This window comes from Epinephelus lanceolatus, chromosome 12 (genome assembly GCF_041903045.1).
Source record: "Epinephelus lanceolatus isolate andai-2023 chromosome 12, ASM4190304v1, whole genome shotgun sequence".
Classification (NCBI taxonomy): Eukaryota; Metazoa; Chordata; class Actinopteri; order Perciformes; family Serranidae; genus Epinephelus; species Epinephelus lanceolatus.
Window position 1 is genome coordinate 1629395 of NC_135745.1, and position 13599 is coordinate 1642993.

At 40.5% G+C, this 13599-nt stretch overlaps 1 protein-coding gene across 1 annotated transcript in view; it reads left to right on the plus strand.

Moving 5' to 3' along the window:
* LOC117271561 (voltage-gated inwardly rectifying potassium channel KCNH6-like) overlaps positions 1-13599 on the plus strand; it is a 414055-nt gene that overhangs the window by 356145 nt on the left and 44311 nt on the right. The window contains exons 15-18 of the mRNA XM_078172846.1: positions 10782-10946; positions 11098-11219; positions 11784-11855; positions 13121-13220. Of these exons, the coding sequence (XP_078028972.1) occupies positions 10782-10946; positions 11098-11219; positions 11784-11855; positions 13121-13220 (459 nt within the window). The remainder of the gene's footprint in view (positions 1-10781; positions 10947-11097; positions 11220-11783; positions 11856-13120; positions 13221-13599) is intronic.

The following is a 13599-nucleotide window of genomic DNA, read 5'->3' on the forward strand; positions in this document are numbered from 1 at the left end:
CTTTTAGCCTTTTAGACCTCAGATCATTTTTGACTTGCTTAGCTATACATAGTTAACCAAATTTAACCAAGGGTGCCCAAACTTTTGTATGAAACTGTAAATGTACATAAATGTTAAACAAAGAGCTCTTATGTTATCTAATGTAGAAAATGTTTCTTTTTTAGAGGAGGATGTTGTGTGAGGATCATTTTCTTTGACTTTTCAAGTGCTTTTAATACTATCAAGTAGTCATGGTACCAAATTTGGGACCCACGGTATGATACCAGTGAAAGTATCATGATTATGAGTAGTCAAGTCAAGTCAAGTCAAATTTATTTATAAAGCGCATAACCAAATGTTGTCATAAAAAGAAAAGTTTTTAACCTGCTTTTAAAAGTGGCCACTGATGTGGTGCTTCTCACTGTTTCAGGCAGGGTATTCCACCTGCGTGGGGCATAAACAGAAAAAGCTGCATCCCCTTCCTTAGTTTTTGTGCGGGGTATAAGTAGGTTATTGCTGCCTATGGATCTGAGGGTTCTTGCTAGTGTGTAACTGATGAGCATATCTGTTATGTACTGAGGTGCGAGGCTATTTAAAGCTTTGTAAACCAGGAGGAGGATTTTGAAATCAATTCTTGTTTTAACGGGTAACCAGTACACCAGTACAAAGATTTAAGAATGGGATTGATGTGTTGATATTTTTTAGTTCCAGTGAGAATATGTGCGGCTGCATTTTGAATTTGTTGTAACCTGTGAATGCTGGATTTTGGACGGCCAGTGAAAAGGCCATTACAGTAATCTAATTTGCTCGTTATGAATGCGTGGATTATTTTTTCAGAACTGGATTGAGACAGGAAGCTTTTCAGTTTGGAAATATTTCTGAGATGATAGAATGCTGTTTTTGTAACGTGGTTGATATGAGTTTTGAAATCTAAATTACTGTCCATTATTATTCCCAGATTTCTTGCTGTAGATTTGCTCTCCAGAGACAGACTATTGAGATGTGCTGCAATTGTCTGTCTCTGAGCTTGAGGGCCAAGAATAAGCATTTCTGTTTTGCCTTTGTTTAGTTGTAAAAAGTTTTCTGTCATCCAGAGATTGATATCATTGATGCCTTGAGTGAGGGACTGTATGGGAGATAGATCATCAGGATATAGTGAAATGTAGAGTTGTGAGTCATCAGCATAATTATGATAATTTATGTTATGTTTCTGTATGACATGTGAAAGTGGAAGCATGTAAAGATTGAAGAGTAGTGGACCAAGAATTGACTCTTGCGGGACCCCATATGTAATGTTTGTTTTGTTGTAGGAGAAATGACCAAGTGATACATAAAACTTCCTGTCTTGTAGGTAGGTTCTGAACCAATTTAAAACTGAGCCAGATAGGCCGACCCACCTTTCAAGCCTGTCTAGCAGAATGTTATGATCAACCGTGTCAAACACAGAACTGAGATCGAGTAGTACAAGGATGGATATTTTTCTGGAGTCTGTGTTTATATGTAGATCATTGACAAGTGCTGTTTCTGTGCTATGGTGAGGACGAAAACCTGATTGATAAATATCAACAATGCTATTTGTGGTAAGATAATTTTTGAGCTGAATGTAAACTGCTTTTTCAAGTATTTTGCTGAGGAATGGTAAATTAGAGATGGGCCTGTAATTAGCAATGACACTTGGATCCAGATTATGTTTCTTTAGGAGTGGTTTGATGACAGCTGTTTTGAGTGATGTGGGAAATGTGCCTGATTGAAGCGACCAGTTTATGATGTCTAAAACCTCAGCTTCTATGCAATTAAAAACAGATTTAAAAAATGTAGCTGGGAGAGGATCCAAGTAACAAGTAGAGGACCTGAGCTGACCAACAATATTATCAAGTTCTGTCAAATTTAGACAGTCAAAGTGTGACAACACACACGTGGAGTTCCTGGAGAAAGGAAGGAAAGGACGGACGGGTTCATTTTTTATTCTTCCGGCACTAATATTTTGCCTAATTGCTGTGATTTTGTTATTAAAGAAAAGAGCAAATTGCTCACACTGTTCTGTGAACAGCATTTTTGATGGGATGGTGGTTTAATAAGTCTGTCAATAGTGGAAAAAAGTACTTTGCTATTATTAATATTTTCATTTATGATTTTAGAAAAGAAAGACTGTCTAGCCTGTTTGATTGCTTTGTTATATTCATTCAGTTTATCCTTGTAAATGTCATGATGGACCTGAAGTTTGGTTTTTCTCCACTGTCGCTCTGCCTGGCGACACTTTCTCTTTGACTGTCTGACCGCCATTCCATTTCTCCAGGGAGCCTTTTGTTTGTCCACACATTTAGTTTTAACAGGTGCAATACTTTCAAAGATACTCCGTATTTTTGTGCTGAAGTTGTCCACAGGATCCCCAGCTGGAGGTACCATGGACAATGACAACTCACAAAAAATTCTTTGAAAACTTTCAATGGTATTGTTATTGATTATGCGTTTTTTTGATTGTCTGAGAACCATTTCGTTGTACAGGAAAAACAGACACATCAAAATAAATATAACAGTGGTCAGAGAAAGCCACGTCCATGACACAGGGTGCAGTAATATCAAGTCCTTTTGAGAGTATAAGGTCTAGAGTATGACCTTTATTGTGGGTGGGTCCATGGACATGTTGGAAGAGGTCAAATGCCGCCAATAAATTCATAAAGTTAATAGCATCAGAAACTGTCTTAATGTCAATATGAATATTAAAGTCACCAGGTATAATACAACAGTCATAGCCAATGGTGACCTTGGATAATAGCTGAGAGAATTCTTCCAGAAAGCCACATTTGGATTTTGGTGGACGATAGACTGTAATTATTAGGATTTTGATTTTGCAACGTACAGATAAAGCAAGGTATTCGAAAGACATGAAATCACCAAGGGAGATTTTCTTACAACTATATGTGTCAGAGAATACTGCAGCAATTCCCCCACCTCTCCTACCAGTTCTAGTAGTATGAATGAATTTAAAATTGTCAGGTGCAGTTTCAATAAGTGTAGCTGCACCATTTTCATCCAGCCAAGTTTCAGTTAGTAGGATGAGATCTAGACTATGGGTGCTAATAAGATCATTTATTAAGAATGATTTATTTGTAAGTGACCTGACGTTTAAAAGGGCCAATTTCATTAATTGAGGTGCATAGCAGTGTGGCTGGGTGATAACTGGAGTGATATGGAGAAGGTTACTGAGGTGAGCTGAATTCATGTCAGAAGTGTATTTCTTAGGCCTAAAGTTTGTGATGACAGGGATTGATGAAACTGGGTTACTATAATGTATAGAGTGTGGATTTACTGACAGTCAACCACAAAAGGCCCTGCAGGAACGCAGGGTGAGTTCGATGTTCAAAGATAAAAGGCGCACCTGGATGGCATGAGGTGCGGCATCTGCTGATCTCCACATGTCACACCATAGAAGTCCCAACAACAAGCACAGGGCCAGGGGAAACCTCAGCCGCCGGCTTGGCATGCAACCCGGCAATGGACGAGTCTTGACGCCGTGAATCCGACGACACCGAAGACCGCCGTCGCTCACACAGTGGAGGAAACTCAGACGAGTCCAAGAGGCCAAGTGCTGGCAACTGCAACACATGCTGGTGTGAAAAATGGCATAGAGCCGCGACGTGAGTGGATAGGCTTTGGTATGTTGATGACAGATTGTAGGTAGTCTTGGTCTGGTGTCTGTGGTTCCAGTTGTGCTGCTTGTGTAGCTTAGGTCAGCTCAGAAATGTGAAGGTGAACAAAGGCAGTAGGCCTCTCCAGTGATTCCTCTTGGTCGTGTATCCAAACCGAGATATATCCTTTGGAGCTTGATGAAGCTAACGGCACAGGCTCCGGTGAGGTTAAAACGCTCCTTCTTTGTAGCAGTAGCAGCAGTAGCAGTAGTAGTAGTGTAGCTGACGGCTAGTCTCGATGACTTAGCTTCTCCTGTAGTGCCCTCAGGTGCAGGTTAATTGGTGACTCTAAATTGTCCGTAGGTGTGAATGTGAGTGTGAATGGTTGTATGTCTCTATGTGTCAGCCCTGTGATAGTCTGGTGACCTGTCCAGGGTGGACAGGGTCAAAACCTAGTATATGGCTGGACCATGTATGAAACGCTAGAGGGCTTTGAATTTAAAAAAAAAAAAAAAAAAAAAAAGGTCAAGGAAATGGCAATGGCCCACCAAAAGTGTTCATCACTCAGTCATGCAGTATTGGGCTGACATATGGTGTAACTCCACGTCATTCGGTCTCAGTCACGAATGTTCATGTTTACAACGCTGGCCCCACTGTTGCAGTCCAGCCCAAAAACGTCATGTACATACAACCTTAACTAAAGAAAACACTCACACACCAGAAGGGACCTCCCCTTTTTGGAGCTGGACCCACTCATCAAGCTCCTTATTACTCAATTTAACACAGTCCAATGTGATATTATCCCAACTTATCATATTCTGACACCTCTGACACTGCATCCAGTTCTCCTTATACATCCATGTCAGGGACTGTAAAGCTAATGTCCAGTCATGGAGGTGAAGTGGTCCATAATAAATGTCATGTAACTTCCGCAATCGTCGCTGCCATAGTAAAGTTCCTTTAACTCCAACCGTCTGTGATGCTAGCTAAAAGCAACATTAGCTAACTTCACAACTGACAAACAAGCTAACTCTGCTAACTCTGTTGTAAATTAGTTAACTTTCAACAGTTTGTTTGGAGTGAAGCCAGCCTCTCTTAAAGTTGCTGTAGTATCACGATACCACAGCAAAAATGAGCCAGATGTGCCTTTTGTCATTTATAAAAAGATGAATCACTTTTCTATAATACATCAATGATATTTCAGTGGAATAAATTACTTATTGACTTATTCATACTTCAAAAACAGCATCAATAAGTGATTAACATAGGGGGGGATCAAAATAAAATAAATAAATAAAAGGCAACCTGTAACTCGTGTTTTTACAACCTTCTACCCATGAAAGTGCACTGCAGTCAAACCCATAACTTACCACCCGTGAACTCGTACCAGATCGATGTACTCCCAGTTACGCTTTCTGACATCGCACAGCCCTCTAAACCAATTACCTTACTCCTCTAAACAACAATGGCAGCCCTATGCATGCGGTGCTGATGCAGGTGATACACAGTGAAAAATAGACATAAAATAACCCTAATATTGGCAGCCGCTTTAACAGCTGGTTTCCAGTGCAAGAATGAATCAGTACAAAATACGTTTCCAAACACACAGATAACGTGAAATAAAAAGTGTAATAGCATCTTTTACCTTATGCGCCATTTCTCCTCCTCCATTTTGCTCAAATGAGCAAGGAACCGGCACCTTTGGTGACAGAAGTGATCATAAACAAACATAAACCCCGCACGGTCCACCATGTTGTTTTGAAAGTTTGGCGTGACTTGCATGGAACGCTATGAAGTCGTGAGTCCAGACTTGAAGTGGTGACTTATGGGCTCAGAAACTTGCCTGGAACGCAGCATACCTTACATGTCACTAGAAAACAAACCACTGCAGCAGCATATTGAGTGCCAGGTGGCCAGCGCGTGCCGTTATTGGATGGCGCATGGACACTCACCCTCTTGTGATTTAACTTATCCCATAGTTAGTGGTGCTGTGAGGTACCGTAGTACTACGGTACTCCAACATTATGGTATCATATGTACTGTAGTGTTTTAGTAATGTTGGGATTCACAGGACCACAGATGATTTATCATTTGGTAAAACCATCACTGATTTCAAGGCTTTTTCCTCTGCACGCTCTTTGACTTCAAACAAAGAAAGCTAGGTGAAACCCATCTCCACAGGAGGTCTCACCTCACACCTCAGTGAGACTCAAGTCCCAAAACTTGATTGGACCTTTACAGTGACATATGACTCTGATGTCACAGGCATCTGTAGATTTGCGCTCCCTTCCAACAGATTCCTTCCTCTTCTCGCTCCAGCTGCTGTAGCAGCTGCACACCTCTTCCCGTTTGGGCTTGGGCAACTGATCACAGACTCTCTGGCAAACACAAGGTTTGCAAACCAGCTTTCCAGCAACAAGGAGCTAAGTGATTTAGCACCCAGCATCTAACTCTGCAAGGACCCCGAGCGACCAGCTTCCTCGGATCAGAACCTTTGGAACAAAGGACCCAACAAAGACTGCAGCTGGAACCATCTTCCCAGCCTTCTTCTGCCGGCTAACAGCAGTACACCACCGAGTGACTCTTTCCTCCATCCATTCAAGGATCAGTAATGTAACAACTGGGCATAGCTTATCACAGCTTTACAGGCTAAGCAAGACTGTTTGACTTGTTGTATGTGATTTGATGCTGTTTACTGAGTTATTGTTGTGATAGATTGCAGTCAGGTCATTGATTAGTTGGCTTCGCCACGGCTAAGTGTTTAGTTTGCTAATACTGTTCACAAACAGATTCTTGCATGCAACTAAACAATCTCTGCACTAATTCAGACACAACACACGTCACATTGACATGGACTCATTAACAAATAGGCTTTCAACAGAGCTACATCCAAACAGGCATTTCAAAGTTCCCGCTTCTTTTCCTTTGTTTTTGTCCTGACCACACAGTCAGACAAATACCTCGACCGGAAGCCAGCCTTGATTCGGCCATTTTGGTAGTTCTCTGTTGTCAGCCATTTTGGTTTGTAGGCCAAACGGCTACTTGATCACCACACCCACCTTTGTCTTTCTCTTTTCTCTCTCGCACACACACACACACACACACACACACACACACACACACAACACACATATACACACCAAGCTTGTATATAGTTAGTTAGAATTTGTATGTTTTGGTTTGTTCTGCTAATTTGTGAATAAATATAATTCTTTGGAATCATGCTTGCCGTCTGTTTAATGTTGCACAAGGGTGAATGAATAGTCAACCTCTGCTGCGTCAAGAACTCCGAAATCCTTCAGGCATTACCATTAATTTTGGTTGTTGTCATTAATTTAATTATTAATCAAACTCCAAATTAATAGTTTAGCCTATTTTATGAGACTGATATCTTTAACTGGCTATCATTTTTCCCTTTACGGGAATGGTGCCCCACGAGGTGATTTAATGTTAATTAAGTCACATTATTTGACATAATTATTAATTATTAATAATAATTATGAATTCATTTCCGATAGCCAATTTAACCCCAACATATTTGGTGCCTCCGTGTGAAGCCTAAGGTGTTGACCCCAACATATTTGGTGCCACCGTGTGAGGTAAATATATGTTGATTCCCAACAGTACCGCAGTCTACCCTTGGTACCAGTATACCGTGCAACACTACTATCAAGCCCCCCATACTGAGAGACCGGTTGGAGGGGATGGTAGTAGATTGCTTCCTGACCTTCTGGATAACAGACTTCCTGACAGAGCTGCCTCAGTATGTCAGGATTAGAAGCTGTGTCTCCGTGATGGCCAGGAGAATCACTGGTGCCACAGAGGACTGTAGCGTTGTTCCTGTTCACAATCAACACAACGGATTTTAAATACAACTCAGAGTCCTGCCACATACAAAAATACTCTGACAATACAGCTATTGTGGCTTGTATCAGGAGCATGAGTACAGGGACCTTGTGGTGCACACCTACAAATATCTGAGGGTCCTCTTGGATGAGAAGCTGGACTGGTCCTCTAACACTGACACGTTCTACAAGAGATGTTGACCATGTTCTATCACCGTATCACCACCACCGTGGTGGCCAGTATACTCTTCTACGTGGCAGTGTGCTGGGGAGGCAGCTTGGTGGACAAAAACACCAAGCAAGACACAAGACTGGACCCACTAAGAACTGTGGTGGAGATGGACACATTGAACAAACTGAAAGCTGTAATGGACAATAGCAGACACCCTCTCCACAGCCTCCTGGAAAGGAGCAGCTGCAGCAGTTGGGTCATCTCACTGCATTGCAGAACGGAGCATTTCAGGGGATCCTTCTACCCCATGGCAATATGACTGTATAAAACCTCCTGAATCCAGTCTCTCACGCACATGCACTGACATACATCACCTCAGCCACAACTGGACTGGACTGTTTTTGGAATCACCTGGACAAAACCTTAGAAAAGCGCACACAAGGTTTCTTGTCTTTGATGTTATCTGCTTTGAATTTGGACAAGGTGAGGCGTCATGCCTGGGTCCTAATGTGTTTTTTCAGCTAATACCTCCCAGTTTTGGTCATCTGCAATATCAGCAGCTTTTCATGAATATATTCAGGCCAAGATTAAAAAAGGCTTTATTTTAGTGGGTTTAAATGTATATAGGTCAAAGTCAAGGTCACATTTATTTCTATAGCACATTTAAAAAGACAGAAGTCACCAAAGTGCTTTACAAGAAATTACAATACCACACAAATAGAATGATAAATGCCAAAATATAAAAACAGATACAAAATACAAAAACAAACAACAGAATTTTAAAATGTATTCTAAAATGAACAGGAAGCCAGTGTAAGGACATCAGAACAGGTGTAATATGGTCCCGCTTCTTGGTGCCAGTCAGGAGGCGAGCCGCTGCATTTTGGACTAGCTGCAGGCAACAAAGGGAGCAAACACCAATTTGTCTTTTAAGATTTAGATCAGTGTCCAGAGTCACACCAAGGCTTTTGATCAACCCACTGATATTTGTGGTGAGGGTGTTCAAATTATCAAAAGAGTTAGTAGAACATTCTGCATGTCCAAACACAATAACCTCAGTTTTATTATCGTTCAAATTAAGGTGGCTTTTGCTCATCCAAAGCTTGATGTCAGTCATACAGGCTAATAAGGGATTCAGCGAGTGCTCACAGTTAATTTTTAGAGGGAGATAGAGCTGTACATCGTCCGCATAACAATGAAAAATGGACCCAAGAGGAAGCATATACAAAGTAAACAACAACGGTCCCAAAATAGACCCCTGAGGCACCCCACAAGTTAGAGGAGCCATGCTAGAGGAGAATTTACCCAACATTACAGAGAAAGTCCTATCAGCTAAATAGGACTGAAGCAGCATGAGGGCCAACCCTCTGATCCCTACATACTGATCTAGACGCGACAACAAGGTCCTGTGATCAACAGTATCAAATGCTGCAGTCAGATCTAAGGTTACCAAGACAGCAGCACATCCTGAATCTACAGTAAAAATGATATCATTAAAAACCCGCAGAAGGGCTGATTTAGTGCTATGGCGGGGCCTGAAGCCAGACTGAAACTTCTCAAAAATATCATTTTTCTCAAGATAAGCTAACAGCTGATTAGCCATTACCTTTTCCAGCACTTTTGATATAACTCAATGAGAGAAGCATTAACAGTGATTCCTACTGAAAAAACCTTCTTAGTGTCTTGTTTCAAATAAAATAAGACCATGTACATGTACTAAAATAGAACTAGAATAGGTTTCAATTTACTCTGGATATGCCTTGGAAAGGCTACAGAAACGGTAGGAGGTTTATTGCTTAAACTTAAACATATAAACCTAATCAGAAGTGAACCAGAGACATTAAGACAAATAGACCTGTTGTTTCCTCCACATAAATTATAATTTGACCCTGCAATGTGTTTGATATCAGCATTCAAACTTCTTATGCTTTGTAAAAAAAATACTCAGCCATTAACTTAGAAAACGCATCTTGCCTTTCCAGCTTCTACATCAACATCAGTAAACATAATCCAATAATATCAATCAATCAATCAATCAATTTTATTTATAAAGCCCAATATCACAAATCACAATTTGCCTCACAGGGCTTTACAGCATACGACATCCCTCTGTCTTTATGACCCTTGCAGCGGATAAGGAAAAACTCCCCAAAAAAAACCCTTTAACGGGGAAAAAAAATGGTAGAAACCTCAGGAAGAGCAACTGAGGAGGGATCCCTCTTCCAGGATGGACAGACGTGCAATAGATGTCGTACAGAACAGATCAGCATAATAAATTAACAGTAATCCGCATGACACAATGAGACAGAGAGAGAGACAGAGAGAGAGAGAGAGAGAGAGAGAGAGAGATGCAGGTAATGACAGTAGCTTACAACAACATTATTGAAAGTAATAATATTATAGTTATAGTTCTGGCTACTGTGGTACAATATGTTGAAAGTATATATTAATATCTGGCAGTATACATGTGTGACAATAGTCATATGTGTATAATAACAGTGGAAGTATGACTAATGTCTAATGATGGCAGCAGCAGCAGGAGGCATCTGGCAGGACCACGGCAGCAGCACAACCACACACGTCACGCTGTCCAGGCACCGCTGCGATATGAGTTAATCTGAGAGACAGTGGAGCACAAAGGCTCCGGAGAAGAAGCCGAGTTAGTGACATCCAGAATGGCCGAGTTAGCAAGATGCAGTAATAGAATACGAGAGAGAGAGAGAGAGAGAGAGAGAGAGAGAGAGAGAGAGAGAGAAGGAGAGAAGGTGCCCGGTGTATTATAGGGGGGTCCTCTGGCAGACTAGGCCTAAGTCAGCCTAACTAGGTGCTGGTACAGGGCAAGCCTGAGCTGGCCCTAACCCTAAGCTTTATCAAAGAGGAAAGTCTTAAGTCTAGTCTTAAATGTGGAGACGGTGTATGCTGTATATTATTCTGAAATATCCCATTCTGCATCATGAGACATTTTTATCTTTAATACTTATGTAGTTTTACTTAATTACAATTTTTACTTGTCTGTGGTACTGCTTCTTTAACTTCTGAGTTCTTCTTCCACCACTGGCCAGGCTATATGCTAGTAGAAACCTTGTTAAAGAAAATATTAAGAAATATGGTTATTGTAGCAATAGACCAACACATCATATTTGTAATGGTGTCTAGGATCCACTAAGGGCTGTCTGAGGGCGCTAGCCATGAGGTTTAAGACCACCCACGCTCCTCCTGGTGATACCTTAGTCCATGCTGGAGACCTGATATCCGCTCTGTACTTCATCTCTAGAGGATCCATAGAGATCCTCAGAGGAGATGTGGTGGTGGCTATCCTAGGTAGGTAAATGCATGAGCCTCAGGTAGGTATATGCTAGTAGCTCAAAGTTGCCCAAGTAAGACATGTAGAGTCAGTTATGTTACTTCTATGAATAAATGAACATATCACGATTACTCTTGTCATATCATAAAAACATTTTTTCTCCTTTAGGAAAGAATGATATCTTTGGGGAGCCCATCAATCTGTATGCTTTGCCAGGGAAATCCAAAGCTGATGTCAGAGCTCTAACCTACTGTGATCTGCACAAAATACACAGAGAAGATATGTTGGAGGTATCACAGATTTTGTTTTCCATCTCATAACCATCCACCTTCTGGAGACAAAGTGTAAAAAGGCTAACTGAGTAGGTGTTAGGTACAGACGCAGTTTGCTTTGGCTCAAGGTAGGGATGTCAATTTCACTTTACTTTTGACCATCTAACACCCATTACCAGTAACTAAATTGTTCAGTTTTAAGAAACTGAATTCTAAATGCTGTATTTTTAAACTTATTGGAAGTTACGGACATTATGGACACTGGTAAAAAAAAAAACCTATAATGATATTAAGTACTGGTGAAGACTGAGAACATCTGAACAACTCAAACAATCAGCAACCTGTAGCAGCTAAAGAAGCCTCTATTACATCTGTCATTACATTTCCTCTGGATTTTTTTTTGTGGACCCCCAACCATAAAGTTTATAAACTGCGCCTATGGTGTTAGGTGGTCAATGTGATCAATACAGGGAGCTCAAAGTTAATTGTAACTCTTAATAAGTATGTTTTTTTTTTTTGTTTGTTTGTTTGTTTTTTATTTGTGCTATTCTTTTTTTCATACACCCAAAATGTTGTTTGCAGGTTCTGGACATGTATCCTGAATTTTGTGAATATTTCTGGTCCAACTTGGAGATCACTTTCAACCTCAGAGATGTATGTTGCTCCTGTTACAGCTCCTCTATTTATTGAAACTAGGTAGAAATTATGACTTGTTAAAACTACACTGGAGATATCTTCAATTTGAGTTTTTACTTTTAACTAGTTTAAGTGGATGCTCAAAACAAAATAAAGGCAAAAGACACACATGTAACTAACATATACTATGATAGTGATGGATAGTACTCTAAAAATACCATTGCTGTACATATTACTGTAAATACATTAATTGTGTAGGTCTGTAATGTAAATCATGTGAAGCTAAAAATATATATAAATGCATGTTATCTTTCCCTGGAAATTGACCCCTCACTAAGCCCCGCACCTTTGTGATGGTCTGTCAAGCTGGCACACACTGGCTCACACTGTCAAACTGCACTCCCTTAAGAAACATCAAGCTTTGTAAAAACAAAAAAGCGGTTTCTGAGAGAAGCAGGCAGAGGAGCCTATAATATATGTTTGAATGATATCAAACTCACTCAGCAGCAAATAGACAAAGATAGAAGCTAAAGCCAAACATACAGATCACAGTGTAAAACTCAGCCACTACATCACAATCGAGACAGAAAACAATGAAACTAAAGGGAAACCCCAGGATAGGTCTTAATTCACTATTACAATCATTGAAAAGCAAAAGTAGCATGTGTATAGGCTACATTCAGAATAATTTCCGTAGCTAGCTAGCTAACCCTACACTTTACAGGGTTTGACATTACAACCTCTCTAGGTTGAGTGACTATGAGTATCACTATATATGACGTGCCCCAGGCACAACATTTAACCACACCAAGCTCCAAATCGGATGAATCCGTGAAGATGAGGCGGTGATGGGGAGTTGGACGGTGTGCACGACTGTAGCATGAAAGAACTACAGGCAGAAAAAGAACCATATTTAAAACAAGAAGCTGTAAGATGATAGAGTAATAGAGAAGGTGTGTAGCTGTGCAGTAGTCTGTGTAGTATAGTCTTCCTGACTGAACTTTTTCTAGAGCTTCATTACTTGAGTGAAGAATGAATAAAGAGAGCTAAGTGCGATGATCAAACTCTGCTTGCTTTCTCACCTCCATACAGCTGACCTATAGTAGGTGTGGATGTTGGACAGGTGCCTAAACTTGCCTAAACGTTTTTTTAGAATCACCTGAATTTGTATACAATATCAGAAGGACTGTCCTGTTGTACAGCTATAGTGGATCATTATCTTAAATAAATCATCTTTCAAAATGGTGAGTAACATATTTTACCCTCTTCCTCTCTGTCTGCAGGTGACTAATGAAGCTGCAGGTTATTCTAATGGAGAACACCCTGACTGTGAGGGATTTAGCAGACCACGAAGGAAACACAAACTCTCTTCCACTCACACAGGTAGCACTTCACTAATACAACCTTTAACGACAGATAGAAACTGCACAGATCCACTGAATTAAAGGCGGATCAGATCACAGAGATGATTTCCCCCCATACTTCTGACCAGAAATTCAATGAGGGAGGACAGTGTTATAAAGCTCTGTGTTCTGCCGTCTCTCAGTGTCTCAGACTGCACACTGAGTACTTTTTAAATATAATTTAAACAAAAACATTTTATTCTGTTTATATTTTCGATCTTTACTTTGTACTCTTATTCTAATCATTATTATTACATCATCAGTCTATACCCAACCCGTTCTCATCCCAACTCATCAAGTACCTCCACCTTATCTGTTGACTTAAACATCAAAATATGATGCACCAGGTGGTCTGCTAC